Below are 15,974 nucleotides of genomic sequence, written 5' to 3'. Positions count from 1 at the left end.
TGGAGATCATTGTATTCATCGTAAATTGGTGAGGTGCTCAATACCTGCACAGGTCCTCAACACTCAATATGTAATTACATATCTGCCATCATTTGTGCCCATGTGTAACAGTAGTCATTTATTTCATTGAGAAGCCAAAACTACATGCACCAAAGCAGGTAATACCATTCAGATATCCATGTAAGCAGCAGGCTCATAAATATGTATGAAGAGAACACATTTACTTCTGAAAGTATTTGGGATACCATGTTCTATTTATTTATTTATATATTTTCTTGGGTGATACATCAATACCACCTGAAATATAAGAATAAGGGATACCCACTGGATTCATTTAGATTCACTGTGATGTTTAACTGTTACTGGATTTGTTATAAAAATGTTAGGTCTTCCACATATTCTAATAACTTTGTGGTTTTGAAAGTTCTATGTTGTCAATTGTGCAACTAATATACTTGGTTTCTTCTTTCCAAGTGCAAACACAGTAATCTCCTCTACTTGCTATGGCTCTATTGTGGGCAATTTTACTGTTTATTTAAAAGCTGTTTATCATTATTATTTTTTCTGCAAAAGTACCATGTAGTTTTCCAAACAATAGTAGGTGCATAAGATCTCTACATATTCATGTAGGTGGTCTGAAGTAAGAGTACCAAGATGCTGGTGGCAATAGTTATTCTAGTTCTGCAGTCTGAAAATAAATCAACAGCTTCATCAGCAAGCCTGAATTTTAAGGAGAGCTACACTAGGAACTGATGTCAACAGTGCTGGAAGATGGGCTTTAAGCCTTAAGTGCTGAGGCTATAATTTGCTTCCAGTGAAACCAATGCAGTTTTAGAGAGGACTTAATGGGAAGAGGGGTCTTTATTTGAACTTTTCACTGCTGCTTTTTAATAAACTAGATAGTGTGGCCTCTTTAACACGGTTTCTGCTTCTACTCTCAGCCAAATGTGATGCTATAACAAAATGAAAGTAATAAGAAGACAAAATATTAAGGATTAAGTCAAAGGAACACAAGTATTTAGTTTCTAGTATGTGTATTTAGTTTATGTGGCTAAATAATTAGTTAGTATGTTAATAGGCTTGATTTTGTATGTCTTCCTTAAGCAGCTTCCAATTAATTTGGGGTTTTGCTTGCATAAGGAATGTGGGATTTACGTCTAATTCCTTATGTTGGTGTTTTCATTACAGGGAACAGGACCTGCATTACATACAAGTGACGCTCTTTTCCCATAACTTGCAAAATTGCTGAAGTTTTCACTTCTGTGCACCATCTGCATTTGAAAACAAATCAAAAGAGAAAAACAAACAAACAATATTGAGGTAAACAAATGGAAAATAAAGTAGCCACCCAGGCACCTAAATTTACACAGAGTGGATGTCCTTTTGGAGGCCAGCAGGATACTTACCTCTTTCCAATAATCCCATAGGAAACTATTCCTTTTGAAAGAAGAGCTTAAAAGAGGTGCAGGTTTCGTGACTAGATTGTGCTCACTGGATACTCCTGAGTGCTTGTTTCTGGGTTTCCACTTGTAACAGTGAAAGTGCTCTGGGTAACCCTAACACAGCTGCCAATTACTTTTAGGTTGGAACCTGACAGACTGTTTTACACAACGGCTGGGTATGTGAAAACTCAGTGTGTGTCAGAACTGAATAGGACATTTTTTCATCATCAAGTCATAGGCTTAAAATGGGAAATCTGCCTGACCAAGTCTGTATTATTCAGTATCCCTAAATAAACACCGAAGAGGCTGAAGAAAATCCTTAAACTGCGGTGGGTTTCCTTTAATGCAGACAGAATCGCATTTTTAAAATTTCAGACAATAAGAGATTCTCCTTATAAAAAATATTTTAAATCATCTTTGCCTTACTCTGAATCTGAGAATTAATTCTTTTTGTGGTTCAAAAATAGATAAAAATCATAGATACATAGATTTGACAAGGTTTTATGTGGTTTCATTTTATTTTGCATAGCAACAATTTGGGGGTTAATGAAGATTTTTAATTACCTACAGATCACTTGATAAGAAAGGATCCTATTCTTTAATGCTACACAAGTACGAAATGGATTAATCTCAAAAGAGTATAAGAAATGCAGCAAATATGTTATATGTAACAAATTTTCTTCTTGTAAATTGGTTTAGTGGTAATAATTTCCAAGAAAAGAGAACATCAATATCTATACACGTAGACAGCCTGATAAACTGGTTTAGGTGTTTCTGAAGCTCAAAATTTAAATATGGTAAAGATAAACATTACACTAGGAAAAGGAAGAAGGGTTCCTTCTGCAGCAGAATACACTCAGTCTACAGATTAATTCTACTTTCTAAGCCCTGATGCTCAATTTTTCAAATCTTCCCGTCTCTTTGTTTGGAAACAATCAGGCAGTGGCTGAGCTGAGGCTATGTTTATGCTGATCAGCCAGGATGTTTGTGTTAACTGCTTGGTTGCTGCTGCTCTGCACACAAAACTGGCTGAGTTCTGCTTTTCTTTCCCAGCCTCTCTCTCTCCTCTTTTTTTCCAGGCTCTAATTTCTCAAATTTATGAGAACTTGTTAACAAAGAATTGTAGAATCACAGAATGGTTTGGGTTGGGAGGGACCTTAAAGATCACCCAGTGCCAACCCCCCTGCCATGGGCAGGGACACCTCCCACCAGACCAGGTTGCTCAAAGCCCCATCCAGCCTGGCCTTGAGCACTTACAGAGATGGGACATGCACGGCTTCTCAGTCTAACACTGGTCAAATATTCAAAAATTACCAGTGTTAAAAAAAAAAAAAAGGTCAGAAAACTCCAGAGCCTGAGAATGTCAGGCACAATGTTTTAAAGCACCTGGAACATCTTCTAACATGGTGTACATGTGGCATCCTTTCAGAGAAGTCTAGCACAGGGACAGAGCAGATCCTTCCTTGACATGTAGCCTGAGAAATGATGGATGTTCAGGGACTGAAAATAAGATATACAATGGAAAAAGGAAGTAGCGAGCATGTTCTCTACTGCATCCTAAACTTACTGAAGAAGATGCATGCAGTGAGAGGCAGACCTGTCAAGATAAATTAAAGATGACTGTGAAGATGTATCTCTTGTGTACTAGAGATTTGGACAGGGAGGTTGGGAACTAAATCCAGTATCCAAAAGCACAAGTGGAGCCAGAGTGCCTTAGGATGTCACAAGGGATGTAACCTCGCTATTTAAATAAATTAACATCGAGAGACGGAGAATGTATTCCAAAATAGCCCCCTGAACCTCTCTTCAGTGCATGAGTCATGCTTTACTCACTGTGGAGCCTGAAGGAATGTAAAGGCTAGCACAGAACATTTACCGTGCTATTTATAGTAAATACAGAGGTATCTGTGCATCACAGTCAGAAAAAAGTCTCAGCATAACCCGGCTGGCAAATATTTAATGAGCCAATATGGAGCAGAGAAAGTTTCTGCAAAACAGTCATCCAAAGAGAAGGTGGATGCAGTGACACAAGTGTAAACTAGTCAAGACTTCTGGGAAAAGGCAGGTCAGTAAAGGAACCGAGTTAAGTGATCTAAAAACTGCGTAAATTAAAGTTTTGAAAAATATTCAAGTAGAATTTTTTAAGAAACTGAAACATAAGAAAACAAGTTATGAAAAAATATATAAAGACTACGTTATGTGAGAATTCAATCAGACTGATGATGCAAGCAGTAAATAAGATTATGGATAAATTAAGTAAGAGCTGGGAGCAGAGAAGGGACATTTTGTGCTAATCCCTGCTATCCACCGAGGTCCAAGCATCCTAGACTTGAAGGATGAATGGGGCAGTTGGAAGGAGAGACAAGATGCTGGCATCACCCCCGTTTACTTTCTTTGTAGGAGCCGTAGATGTGCAAGTAGAAAAGAGCTGGGCTCCAAAGGAGTAGCACTGGACACTGCTAGTTGGCATAACAACAGTGGGAGTAGAAAATGTGCAATCATACATATTTAATGCAAAATAAGAAATCTTTTTGTTTGTTTGTTAATTAGGTAGCACAACAGTAGGAGTTTGGGGTATGCTAGATGGGACTGTGCTTGGATGGGGTGATGGGGACAGTTTGACAGCTGGCCATATGGGTATTGTTGCAAAACATTTGTGAGGTGGGTTGTTGGGAACATCAGTGATTCTGTAATAAAATATCTTCTAAACCAGACCCTACTGGTCATGTTGCTGTGGAAATGATGAAAATATAACTGAAAAAAAGTAAGCAAAACACTATTGTGAGAACTATCACCATCTACAGCTTTTGATAAATAGGTCAGTAAGAATGTTTGGGTCATGACACTGAATTGTGGTTTGGGAATTTTTCCCCCAAGATGATATCTTTTCACTTCTTTGTCTGCTTTCTTTTCCCAATAAAAGTATTTTTGTGTGAAAGGGCTGGCAACCCCCTCATAAGGTTTTTATACTGTAAGATTTGAGTCTAGTAACATAGATGTTAATTTTGCTTCTAAATCATATGGCTTTTTTTTTTTTTTTTTTTTTCAGTTATGTCCATGTAAATAGTTAGTTTTAAAAAAGAAACAGATTAGGTCTTCACCTAATTTCAGACGATTTGAATATCAGTACTCAGCATTAGAAGGAAAAAAATGAGTAGTGCAACAAAGATAGAAAATGGCAGGCACTGACATAGCATCTGACTCGTGAAAAATCAGCAGGACGTGGTTCAACAGAAGAAATGGTGATAGCCAGCTAACTGCATACCATGGGTTCTAAATGTGTGGTACCACTGCTTTTGTGCCAAACCCTAAAACATTACTTTAAATTAAAATTAAAAACATTGCTGGTTTCTGCAGAGGGTCCCTCAGCATTGTCAAACTTCTCCCCCTTCTGTCCAGATCATGTACAGCACTCAAAACAAATGTGCTGGCTCACCTTTCTCCTTGACCTGCCCTGGGCCATGTGCTGCTAGTCTGAATAAGATCTCGTGGGTATTTAATGACTCTTGGGAATCAAACATCACGCTGCCAAAAGCAAAACTTCTGCCCCCTCTTTTTTTCTCTTTGTGGGTATAAACTGCACAGTAGTTCCGATTTTCCATCCTTTTATACTCTGGCTTTGTTGCAAGATGATCAACGAACATCTCTGGTTTGGAACTGGTTAGATGGTACCATTGAAAGAGTTGTGATCAATGGTCCAGGTGGAGATCAGTGATGAGTGGTGTTCCTCAGGGGTTGGTACTGGAACCAGAGCTATTTAACGTCTTTGTTAGTGATGTGGACAGTGGGATTGAGTGCATGGTCAGCAAGTTTGATGTTAACACCAAGCTGTGTGGTGCAGTCGACACGCTTGAGGGAAGGGATGCCATCCAGAGGGACCTGGACAGGCTGGAGAGGTGGGCGTGTTTGAATCTCATGAGGTTCAACAAGGCCAAGTGCAAGGTCCTGCATCTGGCCTGGGACAATCCTGGCAATAAAACAAAGAGGCTGGGAATTGTGCTTACTTTCCACTATGAAGAGCATTGACCATTTTAAGTGCACCAGAGGACCCCTTGCGTGGATGCCTTAACTTTTGGAGACGACATCTCAGATACCTGAGAGATGATGGATTTATGCACCATGCTTTTATGGCCAGGTCCCCCTGAATGGATATCCAGTGCTGGCTGTGGTCTGGTACTCCTGAACAGCTGTACCTGTCTCAGTTACTGCTATCTGAAATTACAGGAACTACTCATGATTGCAGTTTGGCTTGGAGGGAATCACCTGATTACACTGATATTCAGCATACAGAACATTGAAAATGTCTCAGGACAGACAAGTTGTGGAAATTACTGCCATGGCATGGCATGACAAAGTCATCCATGAGATTTCCTGAAAATTCATTTTTTTTTTTTTTAAAAAGGAAGAATATTAAAAAAGTGGACGAGTATTTTACATTTTATGGTTTTTATTTTTATGTTTTTCCCTCAGAAAAGTGTGTCGCTCTGGGTGAGGATGGGGCGGAGGGTGCCACCACGGGGCATTCACCTCCTGCCACCATCACCACTAGGGCCAGCTACACAGGGGACGAGGCAAAGCCGTCGTGCAGGACACACGCACGACCAAAAATCCTGTCACGACTGCGAAAAAACCCGAGGCCACCGCAGTTAAACTCGTCAGCAACCCCTGTCGGTGCCAGCCTCCCCGCCACGCCTGCTGAGGCAGTCACCACACAGCTGCCTCAGCGCCTAGAGCGGCTGTAGCCGAGGCCGCCATCTTGAGTGCGGGCAGGGGCGGACGGGGCGGGACGGAAGCGGGCGGGGCGGGCGGTGCGCGGGAAGCCGGAGCGCGGCGGGGCCGGAGCGGGAGCAGGTGGGGGGGGGGCGCGAAATGGCGGCGGGAACGGGACCCGGGGGGGTGGGGGGGCACGGGACGGGACCCAGGACTTTGTCCTCTGTCCCCGTGAGGGCCTGGGGTCCCCTCCCCGGCCCCCATTTCCCCCCCCTGCCCCGTCGCTTGAGCGGCCGTGTGTGTCCCGCAGGCTTGCCGGCCGGCGGGGATGGAGTTCAGCAGCAGGGCTCGGCAGCGGCACACGCGGCTGGCCGGGGACCGGCGGGACCCGTACCCACACAGCCTGCAGTTCTACCAGGAGCCCCCCACCGAGAGCATCTCCCTCGCCGAGTTTGAGAGCTTCGCCGTCGACCGCCTGAGGCGTGAGTAGGGCCCCCGGGCAACGTCTGTCAGCCCCGGGGGTGCCGGCCCAAACCTGCCTCACTTGTTTTTTTTTAAGCGTCTATGTGGGGTTTTGGGTTCTTTTTGGTGTAATTATGTCCTCCTGACAGACCTGATGTACCCTGTCTGGCTGTTACTGACAGAAATTGGCAGCCCGCGCACGCTAAAGTGCACCCCTGTTAATGGGAGACGTGGTGCTGTAGATATTTTGAACTACAGTTGATTTCACAGTGAAAGTTCAGTATGTAACCAGTCAGGTTTTTTTTTGGGTTTGGACTGTAGGGTTGTGTTTTATAAGAATATTTCAGTTTCTGGGTTTCCAGATATCTTTACTGGATGTCTCTCAGTGCAGCGATTGGAGCTGTTGTGAGTAAGGGTTCCCCTGAACTCCCCCAAACAGTTGAAGCCGAGCTTTTTTTAAGTCAGTACTATGAAAACTGATATTCTTAGGCTGATCCATCACTCAGGTGTTTCTGCTTCTGTACTGACTGCGTGGGTCTTGGAGTTGGGTGAGCTGTGCAGGTCTTGTGGGTCACGCTCTGTCCTCCGTACTTTGTAACCTTTTGCTTGCCTTACCACAAAAAGCAATTTATGTGGCCTTACCTTTCTGTTCATTTCTCAAGTTATGATATAGTAAGACTTTATTTCAAGGTGTTGTCTCTAATATTAACTTTTTTTTTTTCTTTCCTTCCAGTGCTTAAAGTAGTCGAAAACCTTGGTGTGAGCCATGTAAGAAGTAGTGATATGTACAAAACGAAGCTGGAGGCCGAGTTCCGCAAACTTAAGTTTCCCTACAGAGTAAGTATAAATGAAAAAGAGGAACTCTTTTTTTGCACTATTTTCTGTATACCATTCGGAAATTCTGAATAAGGATACAGGTGATGAAATACTATTCCTAAAACTTAAATTCTGGTATTCTGTCAGAGTTCTAGTTTGTCTTCAAGGGTATGGGTATTTTTCTTTTGTCCATCCCCTTCTTTGATAGTCTTGTGTTTGTTGTCCTAAATGTGAGTGTAAGTATGTTAAACGGCCGTGATAGATTAATTGTGGATTTTTTAATCTGTAAGAGATCAGTTCTCTGAAATAGTGTTTTTTGTAGGCTTTGGCAGAGGATGATTATGATGCAAGAAGAAAGGACCATATCTCTCATTTCATACTACGCCTTGCTTATTGTCAGTCGTAAGTACTTTTTAGATTGCTCTGCAGTCTTATTAATAACTTTAGTTGGAGATGTTACATTACATTACTTTATCATAGGTTTTATAGATACTACAGAGCTGAGTGGGTACTAAACAGAGAGGTTCAATCATGTTTTTCTTCTAGAAGCACGATTTCAACTGCGATGAAAATGCATATTCAGGGTGAAGATTAATGTCCAGATTTTGAAAGTAATTCTTATTTTTATTTTTTAGTTTTGTAATATATAAACTTCTGGGTTTTACACACTGAGCATTGATTTGAGTCTATTATTTTTGGCATCTCTTTTTGAGAATAAAGTGCAGCAGTTTATCAGTCATTGTTTCAATTATACACAATTTAATTTAACTTAACTGCTGCATATGCTTCAGCTGTTTCTTAGTGATCAAAGAGCTATGTAATAGATTTTCTAATATTGTCAAAAGAGAGCCTTATTTTTGGGAAGCTAAAAATACTGCTTTAGTTTGAGGCTTTCTCCACTGACTGTTCTTTCCTTCTAAAAGAAAGATGCTTTTTTTTGGATGCTCACATACTGTATTTTTTTTTTTTTGGCCACGTGTAATCTGAGGCATGTAGTTGGTCCTGTCAGGTACTTTTGTTTTGTTTCAGCTGCAGCCTTTGGATGATGGAGGTTGTTGGTGCTTCATGTCTATTAGCAGCTTTGTTATGCATCAGTATCATATGCATCAGTATGAACTCCTAACTCCTTGCCATTGCTGTCCTGTTTTATAATTAAAACCAGCAAATCCAAATGTGTTTGGCTTGAATTACTAATTCAATTGCACTTTAATGAAGTCTCATTTGTTTAAATTTGATGAGAGTGGTAGAATGTGTACTGTGTTACTGGGATAGCTGAGGTGACTGAATTGCTGCTGTGGATGCATACAGGCTGTAAGGGAAGACCAGGGCAGGAAAGCGAGGAGGGACTGAGCTCTAGGCAAAGAGATGGAGCTGAAACTGATGGAGATTTGCCTTGGAATAGGTCCTGGGACAGGTGAGAGTTTTGATGTAGAGTGGTGGAGAACAGACCAGAGCAGACCAGGCACCTTGCACATAGTTGGCTACAGCCTGCCTGAGCAGAATGGGATGGAGCAGAGGCCTCAGAAGCCTCCAGATGGAGGAAACCTCACCATGGCCCTTGGTGAGGCCCTTCTCTGGCATAGTTCATAATCCTGAAAGAAGGAAATGACATGAATAACACAGTTACAAGTGAAATTCCTTCTACTGTTCTCTGTTATACACGTATGAGATTCTGAATAACTAGTTGTTCATGTATAGTATTTAAGTTCTTTTTTAATTTTCCCTTCATCTCTTAAAAATTGCTCTAGAATCTCCTGGAATTAACGCCAGATGCAGATATTTGGACTGTTTTCTTTTTCTCTGTGACTTATCTTTTTAAAAGAAGGTCCTCATCTGTTGTATGATAGCTCATTTGGTTGGGGTGTTTCCTTGGGAAATGGGAGACCTGGTTCAAACCCGGTGTTTGGAGGAAGTATCCTAAGAGCTGGGCTTGTAGGGCAGGTCAGAGGTGAGCAGCTTGTTGAGGGTGAAATGTGGTGCAGAGATGAATACGTATTTTGGTGGGCTGCAGAATCAGCAGGACAGAGCTTGGCTTGGTATGCTAGGGGGAAAAACCCCTTGGGAAGGGGAAGGCTTGGCTGGGGTCCAAGGCACTCTTTAAACTATTTGCAAATGTATTTTCATGTTTGTATACAGCTAGCCTTGATACAGTGCTGCAGTAAAGAAGCAGGCTAAAGGGTTTCTGCAGTGCTTACTCAGAAAGTGGAAAATGGTATCATAAGCACTGAGGTGACGCTGCATCCTGTGTATTCTGTCCTGAAAAGCGGGTATTGCAGGAATGAAATATTTCTATGCTCCAAAACTGTCACGTTCTCCAAAAGATAAATTTGGGAGGCGAGTAGAATACCTTACTCTGTAGGATTTTACTGTATTAGGTCAGAAAAAAATGAGCTTGGCACAAATCATTAGATTAGGTGGTGAAAGCTACTCATATAGCAAGTGATGTCTGAAAAGTGTGCTTCAATAGGCATTAAATGCAAACTAGCTTGATTCAATTCCCTGTGGCCTGGCAGAGGGTGTGTTGCCAGGCGTGTGTTTTCTTGCTGCAGCCCCTTTCTAAGTTTCTAGTGGTCCAACAGTGCCACCCAGGGGTACAAGTGTTCATCAGCTTTTCCTGATAGGTGTGCATGTTCCTCCAGCTAGGGGATTCCCCAAAAGTAATATTTAAAAGAAGTAGGCTTTGTAATGCATCCTTAGATTAACTGTGAAGTTAATGGTGCTACCAAAAAATATTGTGCCATGGGGAAGAAGAAAAGCTGTCCTTTAAGGAGAATGTTATCTGTGGGTGGCTATCCTTATCTAGAACAACTAAGAAATGATGAGACTAAAAGAGGTAAGAAATGGTTAATACCATTTAAAAGAGGCTAACAACTTCAATACCTGCAGAGCAGTTTTTTGTATTGAGATTGACTACCTCCATTCTTCCGAAACGTGCACAGTCATGCTTCGTTAGGTATTGTCCCTTCAAAAGTCTTTTCTTATTAAGTGCTCCTTCCTGAAGGCTTCTTGCCTTCTCTTACAAGCTCCTCAGTTTGCGGGGCCCATGACAAAGTCAGCCCTGCATTTAATGTTGTGTTCACTGGGCTTGACATCGGCTTTATGTTGAAAGAGAGAATGCACAATCAGAAAACATGCGCTGGTTTTGGTCATTTCTCTGCAGCGAGGAACTCAGGCGTTGGTTTCTTCAACAAGAAATGGATCTCTTTCGCTACCGCTTCAATGAACTGACCGAAGGTTTAAGGCAGAAATTCCTGGAGCATGTTAACTTACAATTTGAAGCTGTAAGTATGTTACTTTCTGGATTTGTGTTATGTAGTGTGTGCCTGATGTTTTTAAAAATTTTCTTAAAGGTAGTTTCTGTATTTCTGTTTAAAAAATAAGTGTGAACTTGAGGCTTAAAAAAAACCATACGGAACTCCTTCTGAACTTGGAGAATAGTCTTGGCACAGAAATGAGGATTAAGTGGTGTAATTTTGTGCTGCAACCGAAGGAGCTCCGTCTGCTTTATCAAACAACATTTAACTGCAAACTGTGTAATTATGAAAACAAGTTAAACATTTTTTACTAAAGTTTATAGGAGGTATCTTTTGAATCAAGATTGTAGATGGGTTACTGTGTTTTTCAGGTAAGGCATTTGTGTATTTCAGCTGTCTCAATCAGAGCAGCTAACACTCAGGTTGGAATCACCCTGCTTTCTTTTGCGTGTTACTGATGAATTGTGTGAAATGCGCTTCCCTCTTATTAAAGGTTTCAGTGACAATGTGATGGCTGTGTTTTATTCTAACCAGAAGTACGTACTGTGCAATCCATTCTCATCAGTTTACTTAAATTGGGAAATAGCCTTGGTCAGCATATGTCTTCTGTTAATAAACTTTGTTCTAGAACTTCTGCAGTCTATTAATTTTAAGATGTCGGCTTCTTGCTTTAGCAACCAAAACAAATGACACTGATCTGGAGACTTTGTAAACCTTGCCATTTCATGAATACTGAAAACTAAAAATAGATGCTTTCAAGGAATACTTAAGAAAGGTGTTGAGGACATCATTAGAATATTATAATGAAATTAAGAAAATCCTGTATGGATTGCTCAAGAATGCAACTTGCTGCATAAGTGTCCACGTAGGTGAAAAAAACAGGTTTCTGTTGTGCAAGTGGATTTCTAACACATGTTGTGCATGCTGAAATCAGTTTGACTCTGCTTATTTGTTGCTGCAAATTACTGGAATGTAGATGTGTAACCAAAGCTATTGTTTACTTTTTATTTAAGCTCTTAGATGCAGTTGTTGAAGAATTTATATACAGTTTTAAAACAAATGCTATTAATGTACAAATAAATAAGTTTTATACAAACTTTATACCCAGGCATAAATATGAATTATAGGGTATAAACGTACAGATATTTAAAATATTTTAGCAAGTGGGGAACCTTGGAAATCTGACTTGTATATAGTTATTCCTCTTGGTATTAGATACTTCGTAACCTGATATCTTGTTATGGGATGAAATTAATCTTTTGCTGTCTTTCTGTTCTTTTTATTCCTACTCTGAAATGGAAAATGGATATTGCAGTTTCTGGATTAATGATTTCAATAGAATTCTGCATGGCAGCCACAAACTATTTTGTTACAAAGCTCCAGGTTTGCTTGTAGTTCTCAGAATAAATAAAAAAGATGTATCATCGTCGCTACACTGAACAAAAATTCTCTTAAAATACTACTTAATCAAAAAGACAAAAACAACAACACCCTTAAATATTCTAAGATGTAGCTGACTTTATGTGTAATTGTGTTGCTGAGTTGAAAGATGTGGAACTGGTACATATTGATGATGAAAGATGACTTGTGTAGTATTGAGAATGAATTTGTTTAGCTAAAGAGTGGCTCGTGGGCTTTCCTGGGTCTTTCTGAGACTATGATAAATGTCATGGTTCAGCAGACATTTCAGCAAACGCTGTGTTTGTGGAGCTGTATTTCTGCTACTTATTCCCCAGTCTCATATTGTCCTGTCACAGTTTCAGCACTCAGGTTTGTGAGAATAAATTAATGTTTACAGGCTGCTGGAAATAGCTAGGAGTATGGCTTCATTCTGTGCTATTGAATGTGCCTTCAGTTTATTGAAATGATGAAGAAGGTATTCCTTTCTTACGCCTAGCAAGGCAACAAAGCATCATTTCATTGAAAATCCTCTTCTGTCATGTGTGAAAGGTTGCCATACGTATCTGAGAGAGGTCTAACCTCTGGTGGTATGTAGGAGCCATTAAAAATAAAGCCACTGTAAAAAATGTGTTCTCCTTGTGTTGTACTTGTAAAAGGCTTTAGAAGGGAATTAAAGATGAACTGTCCTGTTCATACTTTTCTGTTGGAAGTTACAATGTTTTCATGCCTTGCTGTGCATAGAGCAAGGTAAAGGTTTGTATTCCACCTGTTAGAAATAGGGGTCCTCTCTAGTGAAAGGAAGTTCTGAAATTAATACTCAGTTTCTGTCTTGGTACACAGATGGAAATTCTCCTGTTGGATTTTAATTGCTTAAGATAGCCTGTGAAAGCTAGTTAAACTTTTCCAAAGAGAAGATGGCACGTTGCAACTTCTAGATAATGGCTCTGCACTTCAGAATTGTAGTCTCGGGTAAACCAGAGCTCCTGAGGTTCAGACCTTGATCTAGTCTGGCATAGCAGTGTCTCTAGTTGAACTCCTAAGAACCACTGTAAGAAGCGGTTCCTCAGTATTTAATTGAAGAACCAGTCGTTTTTTATTTTTTTTGTGGTGGAGTGGGAATGATTGGATTGTCCTATACAGTTTGGTCCCAGTTGTCTTCGTTTACAGCACAAAGTGAAGCTAAATATAAAGAACTCAGTAAGTGTCACTTCTCTCCTTTTCGTGTTTGCTTACGTGCATGAGAAAGCAAGACGTGTTCTTACAACTTCCTGCAGAGGTTCTGCAGACTGCTTCCTGAGGTTGTGTGAATTTTGGATCGGGAATTACTGCTTTACAGAATCAAGAAGTCTTCAGTCTCAGTCAGGAATAATATTTAAGCAGCTGTTAAGATCTTCTTTGAAGACAGACACTCTCTAGCTTTCTTTTTTTTTTTGAAAAATGAAGATGTTAATAGCTAGGAGAAAAAATACCAGGCTTTCTGAATTTTTTATGACAGCTGTGAAGAGTTTGAATTGATAGGATTGATTTCACGATTAAAGAGAATTTTAATCAAAGACCAAGAACTTTCTGAAAATAAAAATGGAAATGAAATCCAATGAAAATGAATGTCTTCACTTTAGTAAGGTTTTTGTGCATTTTGATTGACACTTACATCGCTAATGGAGCTAAATAGCTGGGAAAAGGTTTATTTCAGTAAGTAAATATTTGCTCTGTGGAGTTTTACCTGACTATAAAAAAGCCCATTAGTTATAAATGGGAGACAATAAACTGTTCAAAGTATTCAGAGAAATATAATGACATTGGCATAATGAATTTGTATTTGAACATGCATAGGATTATGATCATTCAAAATTTATACCGTATTTGTGTAAAACAAAACAAACCACAAACATTAACAGTCTGTTATGGAAATTTGGAACTTAATATGTTCTTGAGATGTTTTTACAAAGCTGTCACTGGATTGAGTTAGTCCATTCATCCTCACTGATTCCGTGAGAAACCTCTGAAACCTCTGGGCTTTCTCAAAAACTCTAAGCTTGCTTTGAGTGTATCTTTGAGACACTCTTTGTGAGCTACTAGAAGGTAGATTGCATTTTAATCACTTGTTGGTCAAAGCTATTCCCAATGTTTTCTGGCAGGTAAGTGTATGAAATTCCTGGGCTTGCTGCTCAAGCAACTGGAACTGAGCTTTCAGTGCTCAACACTTTAAGCACGTAACATTCTGGAGCACCATATATAATCCTGCCTCCTTATGCCAGCATGGGCGAGAGGTAGTGCGTGTGGTCTTGAATAAAACATCAAGAAAGGAGAAGGGTAAAAGGAAGGCAAGAGTCAAAGTGGATGAGCAGGATTGATAGACCTCGTTACTGTCTTTTTTCTTTTGGTTAGTGGTGAGCTGTTAACTGGAGTTGAACCATCGTGTGAAATGACAGCCTCGTTTGGTTCCTTGTTACAACTTTTGCATGCTATTAATTGCTTACACTTTTATTTTAAACTCTGTAAATGTTTGTAGGCTTTTACTGTGATTGAGATCCTGCTGGAGCCTTGGACAACTAACACGGTTCCAGTTAGCTGTAAATGGTAGAGGGGGAAAGCATTGCCTAGATGGCAGCAGTGGTTTACTTCTGTTTAAGCAAGAGGTTGTTAGGTAAAAAGAGATTGTTAGGACTGTGGTGGCAAGGACTGAGGTTGTGCTCAAGAACAGAGACTGATGAGGAGTATTTGAAACTTTACTATTGTTAGATTTGTGTTTGAAAAACTCAAACTTACAGCCTCTCAGAAGCTGAGACCATTATTCTGTGTCTCTGACAATAACTGGCTTCAGCTTTTAGTTGTTGGCATTAGTTTGGGACAGTAATGAAATTGCTTTCTTGTTCTGTTCTGTCTAAAACTTTCATAGAACCACAGAGTCACTTAGGTTGGAAAAGGCCTCTGAGATCATCAAGCACAACCTGTAACCTAGCACTGCCAAACCCCCTGTTAAACCATGTCACTAAGCTCTACATCTACATGTTTTTTGAATACCTCCGGGGCTGATGACTCAATCACTTCCCTGGGCAGCCTGTTCCAATACTTTACAACCCTTTCAGTGAAGAATTTTTTCCTAATATCCAACCTAAACCTCCCCTGGTGCAACTTGAGGCCATTTCCCTTCACTTGGTGCTGTTTTGTGTAGTGTAACAAGTTTTTGGCTCTTAATCAGAATATAAAACAGCTTATTTGGCAGAAAAAAAGAAAGATTGCTTTAATAAAGTCCTGTTTTGACTGCAAATAGTACAAAAATAATAGAAACTAGTATGCTTTGTAGTATCTTGGAGCAGCTGTCTTAATTGGTTCATTTCCATTATTTATTATCTAATGTAATACCGACAGCTTTTAGAAAATAAATGATTTCAGATTTGTGCTGTTCAGACACATGAGCTTTCATAGCTGTATCTGCATTTTCGATTGCTTTTTAAAAATTAAAACTGATTAAATTTTGAAGAAGATTTCTATCTGAAAATCAATTGCATGCCTTTCATGAATAGCTTCACCCACAAAATTGTCTTGACAGCTATCGACTCAATTCAGAACTTAGCCTGTGTTTTCTCAGGAAGTAAGCTCGAGTTGAACCATGGTGTCAAAAGCAATGTTTACAACATGGCCTTCTTTACAGTGAAGAGAAAGACAAGGAAGAAATCTAGTTTTTGAACTTCAGAAAGTACTTAGAACTTTTGGGGGCAAATATAAATGATTTTATACACATACACTCACTCTGTGATATGTTGTTTGGTAGAAGTTTCATTTTCTTGTGTTCCTGAGAGTGGAAAACACATGAATACGCACTCAGCTTTTGAGTATGTTGAGATGTGAGAGCTTCTTGCTTGTATTTTTGTCTACTGCATTTCTT

General features: G+C 39.9%; 1 protein-coding gene across 1 annotated transcript in view; it reads left to right on the top strand.

Moving 5' to 3' along the window:
- Positions 1–6,263: 6,263 nt before the first annotated feature.
- The window catches only part of PRIM2 (DNA primase subunit 2), a 107,234-nt gene continuing 97,523 nt past the window's right edge, over positions 6,264–15,974 (top strand). Inside the window, exons 1-5 of the mRNA XM_084285293.1 lie at positions 6,264–6,293; positions 6,463–6,634; positions 7,348–7,451; positions 7,753–7,832; positions 10,591–10,711. Of these exons, the coding sequence (XP_084141419.1) occupies positions 6,481–6,634; positions 7,348–7,451; positions 7,753–7,832; positions 10,591–10,711 (459 nt within the window). The 5' untranslated portion in view covers positions 6,264–6,293; positions 6,463–6,480. The remainder of the gene's footprint in view (positions 6,294–6,462; positions 6,635–7,347; positions 7,452–7,752; positions 7,833–10,590; positions 10,712–15,974) is intronic.

Source organism: Netta rufina (genome assembly GCF_964035555.1).
Source record: "Netta rufina genome assembly, chromosome: 3".
NCBI lineage: Eukaryota > Metazoa > Chordata > Aves > Anseriformes > Anatidae > Netta > Netta rufina.
Note: the sequence above shows the minus strand (reverse complement) of the source record. Positions and strands in the feature narration are given on the sequence as shown.